Below are 27837 nucleotides of genomic sequence, written 5' to 3' on the forward strand. Positions count from 1 at the left end.
ACTACAGGTTGAGGATCCCTTATCTGGACATTCAAAATCCCAAATGCTCCAAAATCAGAAACGTTTAGAATGTCCACATGATTCTTTGAAGCTTAATTTTTGATTATTTTGGATTTTGTAATAAATTGTACAAGTAGCTTTGTACTTAACTTTTCTCCATCTTCCCCAATATTGTCTACCCTGACTGGCAGTGGCTCTCAAGGTCTCAGACAGAAATCAGATCATTCCAGTTGGATATGACTGGGATTGGATACTGTATTGTGCAATTTGATCAACCCAGTTTCACAAGCACAATGCAGGTACACCTTAATTAACAAAGCAGATGTGTCCCTTGGTATTACTTCATTAACAGAAAATTTTGTATCAAGAAGAAGAAATAACATGGAAAGAATAGGGATAAGCGCCAATGCCACAAAAAAGAAGAGCAGTTCAACATGTTCCAGCAAACATTTTATCCAAAACTAACAATATGAAACAACCAAGTCTGGAAGTCTTGCATTAAAAAAAAAAAAAGATTTTGAGCCTGCTTAAAGTCCACTTGAAAACTTCTTCCAAAATACATGCAAGGATTTCTTTCTTTTACCAGCCTCCACTCTTCTTATGATTTCCATTTTGGTAGCTATACGTATAATAACTATGCTTTCTTAACATGTTGAAGGGAAGAGGTGACACAGACTTATCTGCTTTTCCCTTTTTTCTCTATTTTGTTGTTCATGAATGCTCTGCAAGGGATTCTTGATAAGCATACACAACAACAATATGAGCAGCAACAGTACAATCTTGTCCTTTCATAGCCCAAGTCTTATACTGACAAGCAGTTGCAAACTGCCCCTGAAAGTCTGTGTTTCTCCAGCCCTGCTTCACTATCCTCCCAAAGCCAATGCCGCTAAAAAACCTTTCAACAGGACAGAGAGCAAGGGAAAAGGGCATTGATAGTTGTAAAAAGATTTTGTAACAAGGAGCTTCCTTATCAGAGGCTTTATTAACTGAAGTATGCCTATACTAATAATTGGGGAATACACAAGCAAACATTTCAGCAAAAGGCAAGGAGGAGGGGAATAAATTTTACAAGAAACAGGCACATCAACTGATCTCAAGCCACAGGATTACAAATAACCAAATATTTTAACATTCAGATGTATGCACAGTTCCAGCTAAATTCATCTCATTAATGGGACCACCACCATATTATAATGTGACTGTTGAATTCCCAAGAAGAACACTTCCATTTTTTAAAACATATAGTTCAGAAATGAAATGAAAGTTCTTCCCTGGAAAAGTTACAATAGAGGGTAAAAATCAAATCAAAGCTGGCATGAGACAACAGCTGGTTAAAGCAGTACATTTCTCTTCAAACTTTTGAGCTTGATGGTACACTACAATAAATGTGTTGCGGGAAAACAGCATGCAGGAAAGTTCAGAAGAGGGAAAGTTTGTTGATACAAAAATATTTAAGGAGTGACTGGTGCTCACAGCCAGTACCTTTTGCACACAAACATCTTCAAAAAAATAATGCCTCTGCAGTAAATCCAACTGCAGGAAGGGTGAACAGGCACAGTTAATATTTCTCAGTTCATCTGTATACCAACAGGCGTCATATGGCCAAGAATCAGAAGATACCCTATGCTTTATCTTTATCTTCATTCAGTTTTTCACCTCTTGCTTCAGCCAACATAAGAGCCCGAACAGGCAGGCCAAAATAAAGCTGCTTCGGGCCACTTTGGAAGCGTGCTATTTAAATGAAGCAAGTGTCCTATGAAGCCGGAAGCTGCGCCAAAGCCACGCTCCAGTCCTAAGGACTGGATCGCGGCTTTGGCCCAGCTTCTGGGCTCTTAAGATGTGTGTGTCATTTAAACAGCATTCCTCTAAAGTGACCCGAAGCAGCTTTATTTTGGCCTGTCTGTTCGGTCCCTTAACTGCACATGATTGACTTTTCATTTATCTGCCAGATCCTACCACTCTGGCTGTGTTAAGGGAACTAGTAAGGACCACAGTTAGTGGAAGAAGATGGTAAGTCAAGTAGCATTTGCTAGAGTCTTGAACCATCATATTCTGGTAAATGCCAAGAGTCAAGTTCTGCCATATTAGCTCTCACTCGATAAAAAAGATACCCTGGTTACAAATGACACTTCCCAATCTTGCTAAAGGCTATGACAGGGAAGCAAACTACCCAGAACACTCAGAAATGATCTATGATTCATGTGGAACATGCCCAACCAAAAATCTCCATTTCCAGCACCATTTCCAGGGCTGTCCTAGGACAGGATTTCCAAAACCTTCTCCCAAAAGAAGAAAAAAGATTAAGCCAGTCTTGGTCACTGCATTGTTTAGGTTAGAAACTGCCACCTCTAACTCAAGTCCAATCCACTGAAGGTTACTCATGATTACCAGAGCAGATGTGGTCAGTGCAAGACATACCCATCACTACTGACTGGAACGGCAAGGTGAAATTAAAAGCTGAAATTCTGATCAATGCTTCCAAGCAGTTGGCTGCTCAAGTGCAAATGTGCATGACAGAAGCTTTTACCTGAAGACACTAAATCTGAGTTACACCCTTAAAACTATTTCCGCAGCTACTGAGAGATGCCATACGAGTTTAACATTAGGAAACCACTGAAGCATGAGGCTCAACTGTTCCAATTCAGTGTCCAATCTTAGAATGAATGCTTGGAAGACACCAACCTTTATATCACACTCAATTTTGGTTTTAAACCACTAGCTACAGATTAGAGATCTCCCAACAGGACCTTGGCTCTGCAACACATAACCTAGTTTCCCCTTTACTTCCGGGTAGGGACAACCAAAACATAACCTAACGAACCTCAGAGGAAGGATGGTTTATCAAAGTCCACACAGCACTGCCCACATCTCATCCTACACTTGTATTAAAAGGTTAACTTGATGTGTGGCTACTGTGGGGGAGGGAGGCACATTCCATGTTAGGGGTCAGATAAAGCACATATCATACACACATACCAGTCTCCCCCCTCCCCCCCCCCCAAAAAAAATTGTCAATTGGCCTATTCATTTGGAACACACTTATCTTCCACTTAACAGATAAGCTATCCAGGCTACCAAGAGAAAGGCAAGACAATAAGGAGGAGGGCCAGCTTTAAGGGCAAGGCAAGAGCTGTAGACAAATCTTGATTTGGAGGAGGTGTTCTTCAGTTCAATACTCCTCAAGCTAACAGCTTAGACTGAAAGTTGAAGCAAGAAGAAGGCCCTCCTACAGACTGGTAAAAGAATAAGATGCATAAAATGTTGTAGACGGGATAAAACATTAAATAAATCCTAATATATACTGATGGGGTCTAAAGTAGGGCTGATTTTGGGTCTGGGGCTTTATAGCTCAATAAAAATGTCAACATAGTGTGAAGTTACTGTGAGGAAAAAAGAAAAATTCCATGCTAGTTGTCATTAAGATAGGAATAAAAGAAAAACTATTATTTTGTGTTTATACAAATCTGTGATGGAACCATACCAGGGAGCCCTGGTGGCACAGTACTGCAGCCATGAAGTTGTGAGTTTGATCCCAGGCAAGGCTCCAAGGTGGTCTCAGCCTTCCATCCTTTCGTAGGTTGGTAAAATGAGTACCCAGCTTGTTGGGGGCAATTGGCTTACACATTGCAAACTGCTTAAGGAGTGCTAGTTCACTGATAAGCAGTACAGAAATGCACTTGCTATTGCTACTTGGGACACTATGTAGAGTTCTGGTCATCCTACCTAAAAACAGATATTGCACAGTTGTGAAAGCAGCAGAAAAGTGCCAGCAAAACAATGAAGAGATTGAAGCAACTCACTTGTAAAGAATTATTACAGTCACACAGGTTCATGAGCTTAGAAAAAAAGTAAGCAACCTAGAGGTATGACGTTGGCATATGAAATAATGCATGAAATACAGTGGTACCCCGGGTTACGAATTTAATTCGTTCCGCCGCCGCGTTCGTAAGCCGAAAAAACCATAGGCGCTAATAGCGAAAGCCGCGATTTCGTGCGAAAAAGCGCCGAAAAGCACCAAAAAATTTTTCGTAACCCGAAATAACCTTCGTAACCCGGAACAGTTTTTTTTCAATGGATTTTTTTCGTAACCCGGAAATTTCGTAAGGCGGCGCATTCGTATCCCGGGGTACCACTGTAGTGCAGAAAACAGATAGGAAGAAAAGTTTCTCCTCTCATAATACAACAATTCAGCATTGTATGATTATGAATATTGGAAGATTCAGGATACAATACATGGAAGAACATTTTTTTCAGTCAGAGTGCAGTGATACTATGGATCTAATTTTAACAGGAGTAATGATGTTCAACTCAGACAATATATTTGTGGAACATAAGTCCATCACTGGCTACTGGTCGGGACAGCTATACAGTACAGCTGCCTTTGCACACCAGTTTCTGGGGAACAGCAGCAGGAATGGGCTATTTCTATTCATGTCCTGCTTATGGGTTTCCCTAGGCACCTAACAGGAAACAGGACTAGGTAAGCCTTTAACCTGATCCATCAGTGCTTTCCTCATATTCTAATTTTCTCTTAACCAGAGAAGTGCAAAAGGCTAGAAGGGTCAGTATTCACTTCATACATGGTCAGTTCAGGCTTTATGCAGCATTGCCATGCAGGCCTGAGGCACCAAATCACACAGCCTCATAGTGCGCATCCCTTGTGCAGATGAAGAGGGTTTCAGGGCCTCAAAATACACAAACACACATGGTATTTCCACAGATCTTGTAAATAAGTCTCTCTTCCAGATCCTTTCTCCAAGCTCACCTTTTCCATAAAGCCAAGGTTGCAAGCCCTTATTTATCTTTTGTTTAACCTATCTTCTCTTTGTTCCCAATACATATTTTATAAAAAAAATTAAAATGTAAGCCCTTTGAAAACTAGAAACCTGCCCCCCCTCTTTGTTTGCAAAGCACAACAGCCCAGAAACAAGATTTCACCCTCCGACGAAGGCCAAATTACAGATTTCCGCACATCTGGCTGGGTAACAGTCTGCACACAAGGAACATACTTTGTTACAAGGACAGTAAGCAGCTTGGTCACAAGCAGAGACTTCTGCCCTGTCTTCTTTCTCTACATCAAGAACACATGGCTCTGATTGCTGTTGTGTGCCTTCAAGTTATTTCCAACTTATGAAGACCCTAAGGATATCACAGGGTTTTCTTGGCAAGATTTGCTCAAAGTGGTTTTGATTGCCTTCCTTTGAGGCTGAGAGAGCGTGAGCAGCCCAAGATCAGGCAGGGATTTGAACTCTGGTCTTCAGAGTCATCGTCCAACGTGCAAACCACTACGCCACACTGGATCTTACAGGGCTCCAATACCAAAGCGTAAGCATGCATAGTATGGAATTTCACTCACCGTTTTGACTTTTGTAAGGAAAGTTCTCCAGTGAATACATAAAAGTCAATTTACAAAAGAGTTTCTGTACACCTGCAGGTTCCATACTTTTGTCTAAACCATTTACCAGTTGTACAGGGCACCATAAAGTACCCCCAACTGCTCATCTATGTGCAGGACTTGGCTTGTAAAGTATATAAACAGAGGTAGCATGCATTCTGGAGAAATTTAAGATTAAAGTATTTTCTAACAGACTTCCATACACAATGCTTGCAGGAGGACAAACAATGGGCCCAAGCATTACACTGTGATTATATAAAAATGTACAAGACACAGGTGTTTTTTGTGATAAAAGCCAGGGATGCTCTCGATCTAGTTTCCTCCGGTTTTTTGAGATTATCCATTTATATAATTAATCTGGATACTCAGGACAGAGATGATGTAGCAATGCTCAAGAGAAGAAACAAGATGACACAAATCAGAATTATGGGTACCCCTTACCATCCTAGTTTCCAAGACTATTCTACTGACTATTACAGTGGTACCCCGGGATACGAATTACCCAGCTTACGAATTTTTCGGGATAAGAAAAAATCCCATAGGGATTTATTGTTTCGGCTTACGAAGGTTTTTTCGGGTTACGAAAAAACCTCGGCGCTATTTTCCGCCACCGGAGGGCAGCAGAGAGCTATTTTTTCCATTAGCGCCTATGGCAATTCAGGTTACGAAGGTTTTTCGGGTTACGAAATTAGCCGCGGAACGAATTAATTTCGTAACCCGAGGTACCACTGTATTGTGGTAATATCTTTTTGGAGAGACCCAACTACTCCTATGGCATCTTTTTGTGGGTATTGATATTGCTGACCATAACATACTAATGAAAGAGAAACATAACCATTTCATCAGGTTTCTTTGCTGTAAGCTTTCTGAAGTTCATAATATCCTAACACACAAGATGCACCATTTTCTACTCCAAACAGCCCCACTCCAAGTAAGCCACCACAAAATTAAGATAGGAAGCATAGCAAATAGTGGAGACTTGTAAGGATGTATTAGTTTGACCAGGTTCCAGTATACAGCACTGACATACATGTGATTAATCAAGGAATAACATGCACGTGATTGTTTTAAAGGAGAAAGGAGGATTTTTTAGGATCAAGAGATTGCAAACAGTAATGATATTAGGCTCTGAACTTTAAAAAGATGTTAGTTCAAAATTATCTTTGAAACCAACCTGTTGAGAAATTGCAAAAGAGATTTTCAAAGCACCTGATACTGCCTTCATTCCAATAGGAGGTGACTTAGACACTTAGGCTCACTCCAGAGTCAAAGGAGGTCTACTGCACTAATTCTTTTATAGTCACCTTTCTTACAGAAACTGAGTTGCAATTTTAACAATAAATAAATAAATTATATATCCTTCCAGACTAGGAAGATATGTAACTAGCTACTTTTCACTGCATTTTTTTGATATTGTGAGTCTTCAAGTCATTTCTGACTTATGTCAAACCTAGGGCAACCCTATTGCAATGTTTTCAAGGTAGAATTTTGTTTAGGAGAGTTTGCCCTTGCTGTCCGCTGAGGTGGAGAGAATGTGATTTGTCCAGTGGGTTTCCATGGCTGAGCAGGATTCAAAGCCTGTTCTATGGAGTCATAGGTCAATGCTCAAACGATAGCATTCTGTCTCTTTCCATTGCATACACCGTGAAAAAGCAATGAAGGCAAACTGGGATATTAAAACACCCTTACACTGTGACTAGAAAAAAAAAATCCAGCCAGAGCTAATATTGTTGAAAATATGCTGAATGAAGGCTAGATTTTTTTTTTAGCCAGGGTGGGGGTGGGTGGGATATTCTAGTGCTTTGTTATTGTTATTTGCCATCAAGTCAACATCAGCTTACATCACCTGTAAACGAGAGACCTTCAACTTCTTCAGTCATCAGCTCAGGTCTTGCAAAATCGGAGCTATGGCTTTCTTGATTGAATCAATCCACCTGGAGTGCAGTCTCTCTCTTTTCTTACGTGAACAATTTTGCAGCTCTGGTAGTGTGTTACTGCCTTCATGTATGATCTGACTAGGGAGGGCATGAACCTTAAAACATGCTCTTGGGGGTTTGAAGACCAAAAGGTGCCCTTTTCCAAAAGTTCAAAATTAAAGTCTAGGCAGACAGACAATCATAGAGACCACAGCAAGAATTGCACCAACCAGTCACCAGATGCAGTGCAGCTTAGACTTACCCAATGCCTCAGCTGTCGAGAAGGTGAGCATGATGAGAAATAGCAGGATACAAAAATTGACACAGGAAAGGAAAATAAAAGGAAGTCAAAACCAGCATTCTAGCACTCCTAGTGTTTCTTCATTGTTGTTGTTGTTGTTGTTGTTGTTGTTATTATTATTATTATTATTAGCTTGAAGAGAAGCAAAATGGTTCCATTCATAGCATTACTTTTTTCTTTAATACTTTAACCTTACTAATTTTAAGATTCTTTTTTATCCACCCACCCCAACAAAATCTGTTGTATTCAAGATTTAAACTTGTGAAGACTTTCATGGCCAGCATCCATAGTTTTTTGTGAGTTTTTCGGGCTATGTGGCCATGTTCTAGAGGAGTTTATTCCTGACGTTTCGCCAGCATCTGTGGCTGGCATCTTCTCTGATGCTGGCGAAACATCAGGAATAAAGTCATGTAGAACATGGCCACATAGCCCGGAAAACCCCAAAAAATCTAATTTAAACTTATTTAGCTGTAGAACTTAATTTCTTTATGGAGTCTTGACAGCGGGTGGTTCAAATGTTTACATGCCAGATCAACATGATGTAAATTAATGAATTAGACAGGGGACAAAGAGAAATCTTAGATCTATCACATTAATTCAAGGGGGAGAGAGGTGTTGATTTTACAAGACATGGTTTTGGGGACTGGGAACATGCTTCTTTCTCCATTCTTAAAAACTGGCCTTCTCTTCCATTTCTAGATTTAGCACAGTGATGGGAAGCCTCTGGTCCACCAAGCCTTTGGCTTGTTAGACCCTTCTTTGAAGCCACCATGCCCTCTAAGACAGAACCGCAAAGTGATGTGTTAGAAGTAACATTTGATATGTTACTCTTGGGGGAGAAGGAGTAATAACTGGGAATGTCACCTCTGAGTGATACAGTGATATAGTAATGTTATAATTTTTTAAATGCAATAAACAAAGTTGACTTGAGGATCATTTGAGGGACTTCTGGCCTATTTTTTTTATTTTTTACTGAGTATTTTTTTTAAAAAAAACAACAAGTTAAACATAGCATTGTAATACTAAATTTGTTGTTGTGTGCCTTCAAGTTGTTTCCGACTTATCATGACCCTAAAGCAACCCAATCATGGGGTGCTTTTGGGAGGGGGGCAAGATTTATTCAGTGGGAGTTTGCTTTCACCTTTGTTACTAGCAAATAATACAATTAACTATTTTTTAAAGAAAGGAGTGACAAGTAATTCACACTCCTGAAGTATGAAGTGGCTATGTGACATTCTGTAGATACATCAAATAGATGATACAGAACATTTCCAACACAGCATATTAACACACACACCCAGATGCCAATAATGAATTTGAATTATATATACCACAGGGACCACTGCAACAAAACCGCTCGTGGCCAACTTTTTTGCTTCTTTTTTTAAATGAGTATTATTCTCTCCCAAAATAAATATTTTCACAACAAAGAGTTCTAATATATAAAATCTAAACATCTGTTGGATGAAAGTTGTCTTTGAAACATATGAAAAACATCTCCAATTCCTTTAAGAGAGGGCTATACGGAGACTTCCTGTCCAAAACCATGAGACTTAACTGCAAAAAATGTTATTCATTGCCCCAAAGACAAGCCGATTATCAAAGTGAAATGTAACCCCAGTATTCTCTTGTTAATGTTCAAAGTGTACTGTCATGTTTTATACAGGTAGTGTCTCCCTATCAGAAACGTTTAGGATTAGAGGTGTTTTGTATTTTATATTATTTTATTAAAGTTTAGAAAACTTGTATTTGCATAATGAGATATAATGCAATTACAGTATCTTGGACCCAAGCCTAAAATGAAAATTCATTTATTTTTCATAAATACACATAGTTTGAAAGTAATTTTATACGATATTTTAAATAACCTTGTAACAAAGTCCGTGTACTGAACCACCAGAAAGCAAAGGTGTCACTATCTACCCACAAAAAAGGTTTGATTTTTGGAGTGTTTTGGAATTCTGGATAAGGGAGACTCAATTATGTACTACAGTAAAATTTTGTTTTTGTTATGAACAGCTGATTATCAACCTATCAACAGACTATTTTATATGACTTGCTCACAAAAGCTCGGAGTTAAATGAATGCAGGAAATCCCTAGTTTATTAATTTGCTTGTCCGTGAGAGAAAAAGAGTGGGCAAGGGACAGGTAAAAACTTTGCAGAAGCCAAATGTTTTCTTGAGATTCCCCTTGGTAGAACACCAGGGGTGAAGTGTTTTCTGTGCTGTTGATAAAGAAGTCTTAATATTGACAGATACACGCACATATACGGTGCAGTGGACCACTGGGGAAGTCGTAGCACTGCAATAAATTCCAGATCAATTCTGCACCTTAACATATTGCAGGTAAATTTAAAACTGTTGATTGCAAAATTAAAATTTCAGGTTTCAGAACACTCACAAGAATTATAGTCAAGTTTTTAAAAAAGGTATTAAATATAAAATCTCCAATATATCTGTAGCAACTAGAATTATGTACTACAATCCGGTTTAAACCTCAGACACTACTACCAGAGGTGCAGCTAGAGTGGTGATAGGGGATGAAGGCGTTGCCCCCCTATAAGAATCCTAGACACCCAAATTAATTTTTTTTTAGTCCGCAACTTTCTAGTATTCCAGAAGGTGAAACACTAGAAATCATTCAGTCCCAGAACTCTTCTATTTCCTGTGTTTGTAATCCCTCTGTCACTTTGGCTGCAGCTGCACTGCAGAAATAATTCAGTTTGACACAGTTGTATGATATTTGGGAGCAATGCTTTCACCCCCCCCCCCCCCGGGGCTGGTAGCTACATTTCTATTACTACCTTTAACACCCAGAAGGAAATGTGATCATTAAGAGAAAATGCATAAAATATTGATGGTCACATACTTTGAGTCTAATAGAAAAGACATTTTAAGAGCCCCTGTCATTTCATTTCATTTTTTAAACATTCTTATTGTGAGTTCTTGGTGAAGGCATAACCTAAAAGGCAAGGTATAATATAGAAACACATTCAATCACATCACAAAACAATGCAGCAATTGGTTGCATGTGGAGAAATGTATAAATTCTCCTTCATGTAGTTTCAACCAAAATGCACAGAAAACATGAAGGACAGATTGCCATTTTAAAGTATTCACCATGTATGATAGGCATGGCAAATTGAAAAGACTACAATAAACAACCAGACAAAGCAAACATGGATTCCAGATATACCATCTCTGTAAGTCTACAGATAATCCCATATACACATCACTCTAGTGCAAGAGCCAAATCTCTACTTTCTGCTCTCCTCATTGTCACACCCCACTCTTGTACATTTTGTCCTACTCTAAATGTGGCAATTCATTAGCACCTGGCCAGAGAAAAGTTGATCAGATACTTGTGTCTGCAATAAAGAAGTGTTTCACTTTCCTACCTGACCTGCTTAAGGTCTGTCTGGACAGGCAACTGGGTCAGACTAATGTCTTCTGAAGTCTACATCACAACTAGCCAGCTAGAGCTATAATTTAATGTATTTCTTCTTTAGAAACCCACCTATATGGGAAATCATATTGCTTCCACCTCCCTCCATCTGGATGTAGAAAATGACCTTGTTTTTACTTCTTGGGACTCCAGTTAGGGATGTTTTTAAGCCAGGCTCAGGAATGAATAGGAGGACACACATTAAAGCCAAACTGGAAGCAACAACCCCCTAGACTTCTTTTTGGGCTTGGATTTGATTGTCTCATCCTTACCAACAAACAACAATAGCCCCTCTTCCCTTAAATTAGTCCTCCACTCCCAATAGTTGTTGTTGAAGCAAACTTTGCTCTCATTTCTATCTTTTTATAGAAGGGGAGGGCTTACTAAAATGGCCATGGTGTAGTAGAGATCATTACTTCCAAACCCTTGGATTGATTGACTTATTAAAATCACCCAATTCTCCCTTGCCTTTTTTTTTTTTCCTCCCGGAAAGAAACAGGTCACTGTCACATTAATCGCAGGTGAGCTTCAGAAAGGATGCCCATCTCTCACTTCAGATTTCTACAATTTATTTTAAAAAATGGTTCCAGATGTTGGTGTGATCAGTGACAGCAGTGATCATACAAGAAGTACCTCTCAAAAAAGCTACTCCGTGAACCACAGAATCAAATTGAGAGTTAGAAGAGACTGCAAGGGCCATCCAGTCCAATCCCTGGCCTGTTACAGACTGCCAAAATAAAGCTGCTTCAGGTCTCTTTGGAGGTATGCTGTTTAAATGATGCATGCATCCTAAGAATCCAGAAGCTGCACCAAAGCTGCACTTCAGTGCTTAGAAATGGAGTGTGGCTTTGGCACAACCTCCGCACTCTTAGGACCCATGCATCATTTAAATAGCATACCTCCAAAGAGACCCAAAGCAGCTTTATTTTGGCAGTCTGTAACAGGCCCCTGTCATGCAGGAATACATAATTACAACACTCTTGAAAACTGTCCATCCAAATTCTGTTTAAAGACCTCCAAAGAAGGAGACTCCACCACTTTCTGAGGGAGCCAGTTGTACTGTTGAATAGTTCTTACCGCAAACAAGTTCTTCCTAATATTTAGGTGGAATCTCTCTTTTCTGATAATTTGAATCCACTGGTTCTTACTCTAGTTTCTGAAGCAACAGAAAACAAGCTCATAGCATCTTCTGCATGACATCCCTTCAGATATATAAAGAAGGCTATCATGCCACCTCTCAGTTTTCTCTTCTCTAAGCAAAAACATAACCAGTTCCCTGAGTCATTCCTTATGAGATTCCTCCTGTTGCCAAGTTTAAGAACTACTCAGTTATTGTTGTTTGCCAAAGAGCTGTCTAGCACTTGGCCAATCCCATCTGAAGTAGTCAGCAGCAGCCAGAATAGTAACAGGGCCACTCTTAAGCATCGTATTATGTAAAGTAATTTGCAAAATCCTAACTGTAACTACAGACGAGCACAACTACAATTCATAACAGCCCTGTTCAGGCATTCAAGAATTCTAACTGTTGAGGGCAATGGGTACCACATTCCCATTCCCTCCATACATAACCTTTCCATATTTACCGAAAAGGTCTGAATGTTAGCCTGTCCACTCAAGTGTGAGTACAAAGTTATACTGGATCAGGAACCATGACGAACCAAGGTTCCCATAGGCTTGTCAGACTGAAAACCTGAGACAACTCCTACTATGCCTTTAACAGTTCTGTAGAAGAAGAAAATTTTACCATATCTTGCAAGTAGCAAACAACATCTGCTGAAATTCCCTCTTCTATACAACCATTAAATGCATAGCTATCTTCTCCAGCTTTCACTCTGGCAACACTACTTCTCAATCATATGAACCTCTGTGAGCACATTCATCTGAATTACCTGGATGTGGTTCCATCTCTGTTTTTCCCTTCAAGCTTTGCCTTCCCGCTGAACACAGGAAAGTCATGGGTAGAAAAGCTGAGGCCACAGCACTATTTCCCTCCACATTTAATGAACACCTGAACAGAACTAATGTGTGTCTGTTCTCTCTCTCTCTCCTCTCTCTCTCTCCCCCCTCTCCTTTTTTATAAAATTATACAAATGATAAAAGGCAAAAATGGCAAGGGAGACCATAAGCCTCAGTGAAAACAGTCTGATTCCTGAAACGACTTTTTATAAAGCATCCTTTAAAAAAAAAAAGTGGTATTGGTCACAATTTCTCAAAACAAAATTCACAAAGCAACTGTATATTCTGTACATCTTGTACCTCCTGGACCTGTTCACAAGGATTCCCAAATACTATTTGGGACACTATAGCATTTCACACATTCAGCTAGAATCAATATTAATTTCTTCAAGAGCTAAAGCCTGATTCTACATTAAGGCTCATAAGAACTTTAAAAAACAAAAACAGCTTATCCTAAAATAGAATATTAACATATTTGAAAGCTTTGAGAAATACAGAAATACAATATATCCCATTCCCCCCATTTCTTTTTTACCTTTCCTATTCAAGCTTCTAATGGAGTGATAATGCCAATTCCATAAAAGCAAAATGTAGAAAATCCAATTTCTACTTTTTAGCCATTATGGGAATACAAATTACATGGGAGACAAAGGCAATTGTCACTATAGCCGTTTGTTGCTTTTAAGCTGATACCAACACTGAATTGAAAAATAAAATAAAAAACCATGAATGTACTCCTTCATTTTTGCCTGACTACTATTACTTTAAATGTCAGAACAGTTATGCTGAATGGATGTACCTGCTGGGAGGGTAAAACAAAATCAGAAAAATACTAAAGATGGGCTAGCTCAGCCTTTAAAAAGCCCTAGAATAGTATTTGAGATTATAGTATATATATAGTACAGAAATGAAATAGTATTTGAGATCCAGAGATTAAAAAGAAGAAGAGCCCTCCCTCCAGTCCATCTGCCATGGTCCAGGCCTCAGGGGAAGAGAAGAACTGCTGGACCTGATCCCCTTCCCCACCACCATTCCCTTCTCCTTTTATGTCATGTCTTTTTAGATTGTAAGCCTGAAGGCATGGAACCGTCTAATTAAAAATAATAATTGTAAGCCACTCTGAGAGCCTTTAGGGCTGAAGAGCGGGGTATATATACCATAATAAATAAAAATATACTGTATTAAAATAAAAATCACAGAAAACCCAGCCAGCATGGGACACAGTTCATCTCTCTACGCCCCAACCCTGTCAGATCCTGACCTTGATAGTTTAATAATGGGTACCTTGCTCCTAATGCCATATACAAGACTTTGATCCTCATACCAGATCAAGGCTTAGCATGTATAGGAACGTTTCTAGGTGACACTGGGATCACTGCTCTCCACCACTGTGCCCCCTAAATTGGCAAGATGGCTAACTGGAACCACAAAATTGAACAGGTGACCAATTATACAATACAAAAGGGATAGGGGTGTTGGACAGGCAGGCATGCAGGGCTTCACACAAAAAACATGCCTGCTCCAGAGTCTTGAACATATATAACCTTGGTTTCAGGACAAAGACCAACCCTGGACCAATACAGTTACACCTGTTATTAAAATCTGTCAGTGGTTTACACATGGAAATACTGTATATCAGTACATCCACATGAATGAATTAGACAGTTTATTTCCTCCTACTCAGCACAAGTAAATGAATGTTACAACAGCCAACGAACAGCAGTGACTGTAGGAGTTATACCATTTAAGATGGAGCACACAAAAGGGTGGGAACACAACATAATTTGCTAATTTCATTGCTGTAAGGCATCAAAAATAGCAAGTCTGCTTTTCAATAATGTTTACACTGTTATGAAATACACTGCAAAATTTGAGCACTGCCAACTGAAATGAAAGGAAGCTACTGTTAAAACACTTCATATGTTTAAAAACAAACAGAATAAAAAAGTATGTTCCAGTATAGGATTAGGCTACACAAATCAATACAGCAATGCTATGTTTTTCAGCCTGGAGACTGGGCACCAAATGTGAGAGATGGTAGTGTGTGCATGTGGGTATACCAGATCAATGTTTTTTGGGGTGGGAAGACTTGGGTTGAATAGTTTTACTGACTTGCCTTCTCCCTCTACACTCAGTCTGTACTACCACCAGAAGGAAAGCTCCATCTCCTCATTTTTGTTATTGCTTTCATGTTCAGGTGGAGAAGATAATAATAGGAAGGAGAAACACCAGCAGCATGTCCTCCTGCAGGATGGACTTCAATCTATTGCAAGACCTACTCCAGACACCTAAGACAATATAGGGACCTAGCCAAAAGTTCAACACAAGCTTTCAGAAATCACTACTCATGGCCTGACTTAGATAACTGAAATTAAAGATAAGGACTGAAAGGCCTAGCAACCGTGCACTCAAGATGTTGTAATACAGGGGTGCATTGTGATATGGGATGGACAAAGAAATTGTTTCCTTCCAATAGTTCAGACTAAATGTTATTGTTTCTCAGTAGACTCATCTCCTTACTATTCTTCAAATTATTCCTGTTTACTACCAGGAACAATTTGCTTTCTTTCCTTCCTTCCTTCTCAATAGACCCAAAGACAAGTCTCTGATCCTTGCTGCAACTCCTACAATAACCCGTTATAATGGATTTGCTGTGGTCCAACAAGAATAGGTGTGCAAGCAACATACAGAGGTCATATCAGTTGTTGGCAATTTAACAATTTTGTATAAAGGTGCAAATTCGTAATTATTGCTCCATAGTGGGCATTAAATGAGACACCTAAAATATATGATAAAATACACAAGTCATATACATAAATAATTACTTGAATACACTAATAAGTGTTCTTAAAAACACTGTCAATACAGTCAAGTAATTATTTAAATATATGATTTATGTATATATCCCTACAAATCAAAGATGGAATCTTCAGTGCAGCACTTAATCTAGCATGAGAAGAAAAAACAATAGGGGAATTTACCTTTCTTTGCTTTCTTCTGCAGTTTCAGTGTGTCTGAAGATTTCTTTTTTATCTCCTGGCGGGCTTTCTTGTATTCTAAAGGAGACAAACAAAGTGATATACAGTAATATGCTTTGAAAAACTCAGGCTACTCCTGACATTGCTAGAAGCTGAAGAACATGAAAAACATACATTAGCTGACTTTCAGATCTAAGCAGAAAATATTGTTAAATACAGTCTTATGACATTTAAAAGGTTAACAAATTTGTTGCTGTATTGGTTTTTGTGGAATACAACGCATTTCATTAGAGACCTGAAGCATTATCCTGAGTTTCAGACACACACACACACACACACACAGGGGTTTTCAGGCAAATGGGTTGTAAATAGTTAAGGTCAGGAGGAAATGAAATCTAGAAAATACAGACAGAGACAATTTTGTTATCAGCAACAGCAATTTACAAAGCAGCTGCTGTTGGTAACACAGAAGTGTTTTGTGAAAGGACACTGTTAATAACAGGAGTGCCACTGTCTCTGCTTTCCGCATTTCATAATCTTTTAACCTCACTATTTACAGTCCCCACCATACCAAAACACCTGCTGTATACACCTGTAACTCGGGATAACACTTCATACATCTGGTGAAATGGATTACAGTACTTGAAAGCTTACAGCATAACAATTTTTTTCTTAGTCTTTAAGAAGCCAAAATACTCCCTTCTTTTTTTCTGCAACAGACTAACATATCTAATACATTAAAAAACAAATCATAAAACAGAAAACAGTAGAATACATTCATTATTAAAACTGCATTTTTGAAAACAAGCAATTATGCGCAGCAATCATTAAAAACAGACAGAAAGGCTGCTGTTAGGCAGACAATATCATTTTCAAGTGATAATTTATATTCTGATGTGGTTTATTCTGTCTATATTAACATAAAGTAATAAACTGTAATGCTTCTTGACTTATTTCCTACTCTTTCAATTTAGTATTAAAAGCATCATGATCACATTAATAAAAATGCAGTTAAAATACATAAAGAACAGGCCCTATTACGACTTTGTTTCATCTTAGGAAACCAGTAGTACTTTATGGTTACTACGTACTACAAATACAATTGTATCAACCTCTCACCACTTGGTGGAGTGCTTAAACACATATAAATAACCAAGCAATTAGTATATGCTAACCTCATGGCAGGAGACTTCTGTATAAAATAAGTATATCACCTCACTCTTTTACAGATGGCAAGTTCAACTATCTTAAAGCTCATGCCAATAAAACACTGGCTCTTGTCATCCGTAGTATAAGGTACCATGATCCAGCTACAGTATTACACACTCCAACCTTGCAATCCCTCCCTTCTTCTAAAAGAGTTATGCCTACCCACTTCCACTCACCAGTGAATTCTGCATTGACACAAACATTAGCTACTGATCAGGCTAACTAGGGTCCAAAACACACTGCAGAAATAATCCAGTTTGAGACTGCTTTAACTGTGCTAGCTCAGTGCTTAGGGAATCCTGAGAATTGTAGTTTATTGGGGCACCAGAGCTCTCTCATAGAGAAGGCTAAATGTCTCACAAAACCACAGTTCCTGGAACTCCCTAGCACTGAGTCCAGACAGTTAAACTGGTCTCAAACTGGATTGTTTCTACATTGTGTTTTGGACCTAGGATTCTCATTCAGCCAGGATCTGGTTGAATGAAAAACATTAAAATGTGAATTTCAGACAGTGCTTAAACAGAAAACCTAGTTAGCTTCAACCTTAACCTCATTGTCAACATTGGCACTGCAGAAATAAGAGGAATGTGATAAAGGAGAATGTGATCCCCAGATTCTCATTTTATTAACTGGGGATAAGAAGGTACCAATAAATACTGTTACTGTTAAAATGAGACAGTCTTTTGGCCCATTCAAAAATAATCAATTTATTTTAGCATAAGACTCATAAGCTACAGTCTACTACTTGAGATACACTGTAGTCCACGAAAACTCATGCTGAAATAAACTGATCTGTTTTAAGAAGCCACAAAATTATTGAAACAGACTAACATGTTTATTTCTTTGAAAATGAGCTTTCTGAGAAAACTTCACACACAAAAAAGAAACTGTTAGGGAAGAGAGTCTGTTAAAAAAGAGCAATAGCAACATATTTATTTAGTAGAATCTGCTGACTATCTCCCAACCACATTATTACCTTTTGCATGGTCTTTGTCCAGTTGATTGGCCACTTTCTTCCACTCTTCCATCTGCTCTTGTAGTGGGTTTATCAGGCAGTCAATTAAAGCACTAGTTTTGTTGAGAAAACAAAAAGAGGACTAAAATCCTGTAGTGAAAAAATCAATCTGAATCTATCCCTAAGCCTATTATGGTATGTTAGTATGCAATCCCTTCATATATGTTAGCAACCACTTAGCATTTATAAAAATGCATTTTTTAAAAAATGGATCAAAGGATTTTACATACGTTAACTTAACAATCTTTAAAACACTCCAGTAAGACAGCCTTTGCATTGTTGGCTCCATACTGGAAATGGAACAAGAAGCATGGGGCTGCAACTGGAAGACTGTGGCTTGCCACTTTACAATTATGTTTCCACCAGGGATTTCCTTCTTTGTTGCTCACAGGAGAAGGCAATTCGGTTCTCTTCAGATTGTTTAGACTACACTTCCCAACAGCCCCAAGACAGCATTATCAAGCATTACCGGAGCTGTAGCCCCAGCACTAGAAGGCACCAGGTCGTCTATCCCATTGTAGCTAGATTTCTCAGCCAATATGCAACAGAAACTTTCACATTCATTTGAGAGAGTTACAAAATAATTAGAGCAATCCCATTAAAATATTTGCCTTTGTTGCAATAACTCAAATGCTCAGTACGTACTAGAAAGCTCTGCCTTTTGGTACTCTTCACTCACTGCTGAGCTACAGTAACACTAGGGATAGGAATTCCTGATGCATAATTTGTAGAAAAGCTTGGACCAGCAAGTCCAATTTCTCAGGATGGGCAGTTTAAACTCTTTTCCTTCCACAAAGGCCAGTTTGTTTGGGGAGAGAAAAAAGGGGGGTGTTCCCAGTGCCAGAAAATCAGAGGTCAGCTGGAAGCTGGCCCCAATAAACAATTTCATCTGGTCCTGAATAAAAGGGGTTGTGTACCAATTACATCTTGACTGTAGTCCAGAAGCTAATGAAGAGCTATTTCCAAACTCCTGTCAGCTCGCTGGCATACATGGCTCACCTTGAAAACTGTCTGAGCTTGGACTCTATGCTTCTGTGCCTCATGCACATTCTGGTCAGAGCCGAACCAATTTCTCTGGTAGCACCTGAAAGAAGAAAAAGAGAGAGAATGATATATTTTTATTCATTTATTTTTTAAAAAACTGTAGCATGTGGTCCCCCCCCCCCCACATACTTGAGATGGTGCTTCAAAGAAGGAAAAATTTAAAGCACAAGTTAGAGCAATGATTCTCAAAACTGGATGTATTTTGACTTCAATTCCAAGAGACCCTAGCCAATATAGCCAATAGTGAGGGATTCTGTTAGCTGTAGTCCCAACAGCTGAGGTCCCACAAGTTAGAAACAACTGGATAAGACTAAGGAAAGGGTAGACAAATGTGGCCCTCCAGATATTGCTCTGCTGTAATTCCCATCTTCCTTAACCATTAGTTGTCTAGGCCTGACCCTGTTTGCAATCCACCATCTGGAGGACCACAAGATGCTCATTCCTGTAATTATCAGAAGTCTAGCCATATTGGAGTCCTAATTCAGTTCATAATGCCTTCAGAAAAACTACTGAATGACACATAGACGAAGAAAGAATGTTCTCACTCAATAGTGCCTCGCACTGCATGATAGAGAGATCGCCTAAAAGAAGTCTAACTGAGTGTTAGGTGGAATTCATGATTATGGACTGAATTCACATTTTATTTTCCTTGGAAAAAGAAAATACATGTTGCCCCTGAGGCATCTGCTGAGTGGAGAAACTGTCCCTACAAATGCTTTCAGTTTGACATGACAGGTACAGACAGCAAATAAAATGACAACTTATTTAGTGATAACTTGAGTCATCAGCCTATACAAAACAAGAACAACAAACAGTTCATTTAGAGATTTAATGGAAAAACTTGGAAAAACTTAAAAATCTTTTATCAGTCATTAGTACTGTAACTCTCAGAGGCATATTCAGAGAGGCTCCAAGAGAAAGGCCTTCTTGGTGGCTGCTACTAACCAAGAAATGCCTTTCCATGGGAAGCTAGACTGCCATTTTTCTGTTGTCCTTCCACCAGGAGGCAAAAGCCTTTTTTTTTTAAAATTCAAGTGTGATTTTGAGAACTGACTGCCTGCTAGGAAAGGGTGGATGCTGTCCCTTTTTAAAAACTGTTGCATTTTAAATTACTTTCAATCCAATTGTAGATGGTGATAATGATGATACATTTTTTTTTATCTGGATCTTTTAATATTATTGTGAGCCCCATGCCTTTGAGGGGGGAAGATGGGATATAAGCCACATCACCCTATCCACCCATCCTAAAATTAAGGACTAAACAATAACTGGAGATTTACTGGAACACCTGCACTGACAAAAAAAGTTTTACCAAACTCCACCAGAGCACTCCCTAGGAAAAACTAATTTATGCCACCAAGCCATTATCTTCGAAAACCCTCATAATAGCATGAATGAATCCAGAACTGAAAAGCTGATCAATACTTAGAAATCTGGTTCCCAACCACACACAAAAGTCATTTTAAAAAGGCCATTCATTTGCTCATAGTAATCATTTTCAACCTGTCTAGAGCCTTTAAAAACAAAACCACAAAACTATGTTTCTAAAGATGCCCCCAACTGAGTTGTTAGAGAATTGCGTAAGTATTCAACTCCTTTGACTTTTCCATTTTGTTTCATTACAAACAACAAGTGACAGCTGGGTTTTGTTTAATTGACATTTTCACCACAATAAAAAAAAATATTTTGCCCTGCACCATGTTGAGTGCCTAATGCCAATTAAATCTATTTCAGTTCCGAGTTGTAACACCCAAAAAAAATAAATAAAAAAAATGTGGAAAAGTAGAAGGTAGAGCATGCACTTTTGCAAGGCACTGTATCTGCCACACAGTCCACATGCATCTGTGTTTTCAGTGCAAATAAGGGATATGGAATGGAAACACAGACAACATCAACTAAAGATTATGCAATCAGGTGAGATGCTGAATCTAGTGCAGGACCCTGTAAAAACAGAAACACACACACACACACACACATCCAAATCTCTGAACTGATACTATCCCTTTTTGTCTCAGTGCCAGCCAATTTACTGATCACCTTTAAATGGTGGCTGGTAGAACAGCAAACAGGGTTTGGATCTTCCATGTATCAAAGACCATTGGGATCATTGAATGTGTTGTATCTGTTCAAAAAATCTGCAAATCCCCACTGCAAAACAAATTCATTGGAGGTATTACAAGGATCTGCCTTTTCAGAGATTCACAAATTCTGGTTGGCCTTGGTAGCTGGATTCCAGACACCACAAAGTTTGTGCTTCTCACTGACATGTCCCTTCTGCCAAAAGAGAGGGTGAGATCCTATCTGAGAAAAGGGTGTGTGCTTCTCAAGCAAACACTCAGGGACACAGAGAAAGAAAACAAGTCCTGTTGCTTTCTGCATGTCTGCAAAGTTCATCACACTACCAAGGGTAGTTCCTGAGCTTCCTCCAAGCTCAGAAATAATCGAGAAGTTACCCATGACACCAGACTCACCAAGCTAAAAGTTAACACTTCCCAATGGTGAGTGCACCTGCAGACCTCTGCACGTCCATGCTCTTTATAAAGATGCTCACAACCACTTTTTCCTTTCCGTGAAAGCAGCACCCCAGCTGAGAGCATCCATCAATGACATATTTGGCAAAGACTGCTCCAGATTGTTTTTTGAGAGAGACTATTTGCATTTCATACCACAGTTGGTCTGCATTTTTGAGGGACAGAAGAGACACACTCTGTGTCTCAGCTGCTGTCTGCCTTCAAGTCATTTTTTTACTTATGATAAGCCTAAGTGAACCTATCATGGGGTTTTCTTGGCAAGATTTGTTCAGAGGAGATTTGCTATTGGCTTCCCCTGAGGCTGAGAGCATGTGATTTGCCCAAGGTGGGTTTCTCATGGCTGAGCTGGGAATCGAACCCTGGTCTCCAGAGTTGTAGTCCAACACCCAAACCACTATGCCACATTAGCTCCCATTCACAATGACTCCAGGGGCTTCCAACAATTATGTGATATAATAAAAGACTTCCTGTAAACCAGACACCACAGAACAGTTAAACCAGTAGATGGTGCCATCCCAAAGAACATAATTCTTAAAAGAACTGCCTCTCTGAATCAGTGTTTATGTCTATCAGTTCCAGAATCCTTGTCTCCAAGATGAAGATCACATACCCATGGGGGAAATTCATGGCATGATGGAGACAATAATCTCTTGCTCTTCATATCAGATAATCAGATATGCTGCTTTTGAACTTGGATCAACTATGGCCGGCAGCCACTGATAAAACTGTCCTCCCTAAACCTGTCTTACCTCTTTGAAATTCAGCTATGCTAGTGTTCGTGTCAATACAATTTTCTATTTCATATTTTACCATTTCATATTTACTACGTATTTTAAATTTTAAACATTTCTAAAGTAATCACTTTTAAGGTTCTCATTTCAGGAATGGCCAGTAAATGTGTTTTCCTGCCTGTAAAGGTTTATAACCTTCTTACTATTTTTTGACCTATATTAGATTTTAGAATTTCATTATGCATTCCTTTTAGTTGAAGCGGCTTCATAGTTTTCTGGGAACAAGTTTTATTAGGTTTTTTTAAACTATACGACTGAATGGACATCTTTTTCCAGCATTCTCTGCATACATATTGTATATTTGTTTGAAATATTACCTAGTTTTTATTCCATGTAAGTTTCATTTAGAAATCTGTGTATATGTATTGTTTCTGTAATATTCTACATTGTTCTCATAAAGGTTTTCAAAAATTATTTTATTAAATATTTTAATATGTTGTAAGCTGCCTTGCACCCCAACCTTAGGTAAAAGGGGGTCACTTCTATGAGCCTCCAAACCTTGTTGGACTTCAACTCCCATTAGCTTGTAGCCCACTTACAAGAATGGTTATATGGTGGCAGCAGTAAATTTTGCAGCCATTAGAGGACATTCCCATTCATGCTGTTGACAGGGCTAAACTGAGTGGACCAATGGTTTGATGTGGTGTTGCAACAGCTTTCTAAATTCCTAAAATTATGCTCAATATTAGCATAGTGGAATAGTGTGAGTGGGTGCAGCCTAGACATAATGACTCACAAGTAATGTAGGTATCTATAGTTGGAGGGGGAGTAATGAGGATGTAACACATTTCAACACTAATATAACAAATGGAACAACATTAGGCTTAAACCACATGATACGCTTAGCGTGTTTTTAGAAAATATGTTTCCTCAATTGAAAAAATGTGTGTTTGTCACAGCACATGCTTTTCAACACTTACATACCTTTAACTTGCATGTTTTGTTTTGTGTTTTGTTTTGTGATTAGTCATAGGTAGGTAAATATGATCTTAATTTGGTATGTATCTCTGAGGAAATCCCCTTGCAAAAGGGAAAATTAGTTATTCACAAGGACTATCTGATCACCTTAATGTTTGCCCTTCATTACAAAATTACAGTACAGTGTTATGATTCCACTTTAATCACTATGGTTCCATCCACTGGAATGGGGATTTGTGGAAGAAACAGAGCTCTGTGGCTAAGATTTCTAAGTACTCCAACTTAAATTGAAAATCCCAGGATACCATGAGATGGGAGCATGGCAATTAAAGTGGAATCATAGGCGGGTTATAAACCGCCGCTTTGAGGCGGTCTGCCGCCGCCGTTTGCTCCGTGCGGGAGCCACAGCAGCCACACCGCGCGGCTCCCGCACGGACCGAAAAAGAAGCTCCAAAATGGAGCTTCTTCTTGCGGTGCCTCTGTGATGTCGCGAAGCGCCAGGGACGCATTCGCGACGTCACAGACACCGCGACACATTCGGACGCACAGCATCCAATACGTAAAGATGGCACTGGCTGTGTGGAACGGCCGGTGCCTTATTGTACAGACAGAGTCCGTACTAGAGCCAGGGGCGTCTAGAAGAGATGCCCCTTTTTTAAAATGGGACGTCCTGCTGACGTCCCAAGTGGCAGTTTGTAACCCGCCTTTGTGCAATGATTGGATAGTGTGAAAGAGCCTCTGACATCTGTGAAATGAAGGCTTGCCCTTCACAGGGGCCCACCCTCCCAGTGTATACAGCATACAGAGCTAGGCTATATCTGCAAACTGGTCCTCAGAAAACACCATCATCTCTTTTCTTCCATCAGTCTAGAGACCTCCAACATGGATATCTCGCTACTTTCCCAAAACAGACCATTTCAGGTCTAGTCACACCAGTTCTGTTTGTTCATGTAACACCAGAAAATGGCTTCACCCAGTTTTGTGCCATACACAGAGGCAATTCCCTTTGATGCAGGCAGGAGTGGGCTTTGTTCTACCCCTCAAAGCCTTGCATTTAGGAGGATGTGGCCATCTTGAAACACAGCATGGCCTGAATAGGCAGGAAGGCTGGCTGCAGAAGGGGGCAAATGGCGTGCGTTTCTACGTGCAGATACTGAATAGGCTGTTCCAAATGAGCAGGCATCTGCCGCAGCGTGGGGTGAGGAAGGGTGGGAGAGGGGGGAAACTTAATTCTTTCATCAAAGCATATTTGCCGCAATAGCGACTGTGCATCCAAAACTTTGGGTTGAAAGCAAATGTTGTCAGAGGCCTAATTAAAGGGAAGAGAGTGAGAAAGAGATACAAAAAGGAAGGGGGGAAATCTCAGCATGAATTAATGCATAAGAATTAGAGTATGTAATGTTGAAACCAATGGTACAGTGTAGAGCACAGTCACCTATGTGCTCACCTGGTCAGGTAATGAACCAAACACAGAACCTCTATCTGAGACCCTTGAAAGGCACTCCCGTTAGAGCAGACACTTTTGAGCAAGACACATGGATACTCTGATTCTCCATATGGTGGCTTCATAAGAATTTTTTCAGCTTTGTTGAAGACTGCCTACTTCAAAACATACCCAGAGACTGATAATATTAATTAAAAAAAACAACCAGTAGTCTTCGACAAGCAAGTCAACTAAATATTAAACTGATGAAGCCAAACAGGGCTGCATTTTCACAGGCCAGGGCTCTGTATTTTATGAATACAGTCAAGCCTCTGTATCCATGGATTCATTAACTATGGATTCAAACATCCATGGATTGCAAATATTCAAAACAATTATGAAGAAACATTGATTTTGCCATTTTATATAAGGGACACTATTTTACCATCCATTGTACTTAATGGAGCTTGAGCATTCACGGATTTTGGTATCCAAGGAATGTCCTGGAACCAGACCCAAGTGGATACCAAGGACCCACTGTACTATGGGTCCTTTTTATCTGCTGAGATTTGATTTCAGAACCCTCTTATGGATACCAAACTTTGTGAATGCTCAAGTCCCACTGCATACAATGAGGTAGTAAAATTGCGTCCCTTATATAAAATAGCAAAATCAAGATTTGCTTTTTGCATTAAAAATTATTTTGAATCTGTGGATGGAATGTTTAGTCTGAAGAAGAGAAGGTTAAGAGGGGATGTGATAGCCATGTTTAAACATCTGCAAGGATGCCATACTGAAAAAGGAATAAGCTTGTTTTCTGCAGCTCCAGAGACTAGGACACAGAGCAATGGATGAAAACTACAAGAAAGAGATTCCACCTCAACATTAGAAAGAACATTCTGACAGTAAGAGCTATCCAACAGTGGAATACACTCCATCAGAGTGTGGTGGAATCTCCTTCTTTGAAGGTTTTTAAACAAAGGCTGGATGGCAATCTGTCAGAGGTGCTTTGATGGTGAGTTCCTGCATGGCAGGGGGTTGAGCTGGATGGCCCTTGGTGTTTGTTCCAACTCTTATGAGTTCATGATTAGGAAGAACTTTCTGTTGGAAAGAGCTTTATTGGCAGTGCAATACACACAGCCTCGGAGTGTGAATGGAGTCTCCTTCTTTGGAGGGGCTGGATGGCCATCTACTGGGAGTGTTCTGAATGTATATTTGGATGGCCCTTGTGGTCTCTTCCAATTCTATGATTCTATTATTACAGATACTCTGACATTATGATTCTCTTTAACTGTCATGGCTGCATCCTATGAAATCCTGGTGTTTGTAGTTTAGCAAGGGCCATTTAGAAATCTCAGCCAGAGGGCTCTAATGTCTCCCCAAATTACAAACCCCAGGATTCCACAGGAATCAGCCATAACAGTTAAATTATAGTGCTATTATTGTGTAGTATGGAAGACCCTTAGTTACACACCCACCATGCAAAAATGTCTCCCATCTGCTTCTTTAGTTACCTACAGCTTAACACAGATAGCTCCTGCTCCCCTAAGCTTTTATCTAGCAATAAAAGCCCACAGCTACGGAGAAGCCATCTATTTTACTTGTCCACCTCTTCATGTCCTCCATTACTCAGCATCTTCCTTTGCTCCATTTGTCAAAGCCAGGAAAGAGGGAGAATAGGTGCAACAGATGGAAAGAATAAAAAAAGGGCAGACCATGCAGCACACAAACACAAGACCAATATCATCCAAAGACATGCAGACATGACAGAAAAGGGATTATGCTGGACACCAGCTGGCCTTCCCTCCCACTTCAATATTAGTAACTCCCTAAAAATATTCTGAACACCTGACATTTCTGCTTGTGAGGGTGTAATACACAAAAAAAATGTTTCACTACACCACTCCAGTGCTTTCTTTCTCTCTCTACAGTTATTTCATCAGGAAAAAGGAGAGATTTTGCTCCAAAACTGCATTTGTGACTCACCTCTAGGGATGAACAATCACTAAAAGAAATAAAGTTACAGTAACAAAGCAATCCTATTAATGCATATAAAGTAGCAAGTCACACTGTGCAACGGGATTAACCCCCATGTAATATCCATTGCCCAAGACTGTTTTTAAAGAGCTACAATTTCCAAATGAGAAGTGCATTTGCACCATTTACTATTTTAGAGGACTAACCCAATTACTGCACACATGCATTTTTGCAGATTCCACTTTTTTTTTTGTTTTGTTTTGTTTTGTTTTGTTTTGGCAGTATGACAGCTTGTTTTTACTGTACTTTATATACTACACTGGACTATTAAATACTAGTATAATATATACAGCAAGATATAATAATAAAATGCAGAGAAGTGGATAGATTATTAGGCTTGTATTTACACTGTAATTCTAAAGAATTGTGGCAGATTATGAATGAGAGAGAGTCAGTGTTATATTGTGGTCTGAGTGGGGACCAAGGTTTAAATTCCTGCTCACCCATGAAAACCCTTGGGCAAGCCCCATGCTCTCAGCCTTTGAAGAAGGCAAAGGCAAACCTCTTCTGAACAAATCTCCCAAGAAAAACCTGTGATGGGTTCACATTAGGGTCCCCATAACTTGGAAACTATTTGAAGGCACAAAATAAGTAACACAGGCCCGTTACAGATGGGCCTTAAAGTGTGCACTCTGCGCATGCTAGGGTTAGAAAGGGGCATCCTTTCTGGACGCCCCCAATCCGAGCACGCGCGGAGCGCGCACAAAATGTCCTTGCGCCGCTACGCAGCGCAAGAAGGAGCCCCAAGGACACCCCTTTCCAGGCTGTGGGGAAGGGGCTTTTTGCTGCTTCCCTGTGTCCCGGAAAGCGGCAGAACGGGGCCTCAGCGGCTGCCTTTCTGACCACTGAGGCCCCGATATAGTGGGGAAAGGGGCGGG

General features: G+C 39.6%; 1 protein-coding gene across 12 annotated transcripts in view; it reads right to left on the minus strand.

The window, feature by feature from the left end:
* The window catches only part of MTSS1 (MTSS I-BAR domain containing 1), a 186006-nt gene that overhangs the window by 37147 nt on the left and 121022 nt on the right, over positions 1-27837 (minus strand). For 7 of the 12 annotated variants that reach the window (XM_042465784.1, XM_042465791.1, XM_042465783.1 and 4 more), the window contains 4 exons: positions 19215-19299; positions 18177-18268; positions 15995-16069; positions 7574-7585 (listed from right to left, as the gene is read on the minus strand). In XM_042465784.1, coding sequence (XP_042321718.1) covers positions 7574-7585; positions 15995-16069; positions 18177-18268; positions 19215-19299 — 264 coding nt within the window. The remainder of the gene's footprint in view (positions 1-7573; positions 7586-15994; positions 16070-18176; positions 18269-19214; positions 19300-27837) is intronic. The other 5 variants (XM_042465787.1, XM_042465786.1, XM_042465789.1 and 2 more) reach the window with 1 other exon arrangement.

Source organism: Sceloporus undulatus, chromosome 4 (assembly GCF_019175285.1).
Source record: "Sceloporus undulatus isolate JIND9_A2432 ecotype Alabama chromosome 4, SceUnd_v1.1, whole genome shotgun sequence".
In the NCBI taxonomy this organism is placed as follows: domain Eukaryota; kingdom Metazoa; phylum Chordata; class Lepidosauria; order Squamata; family Phrynosomatidae; genus Sceloporus; species Sceloporus undulatus.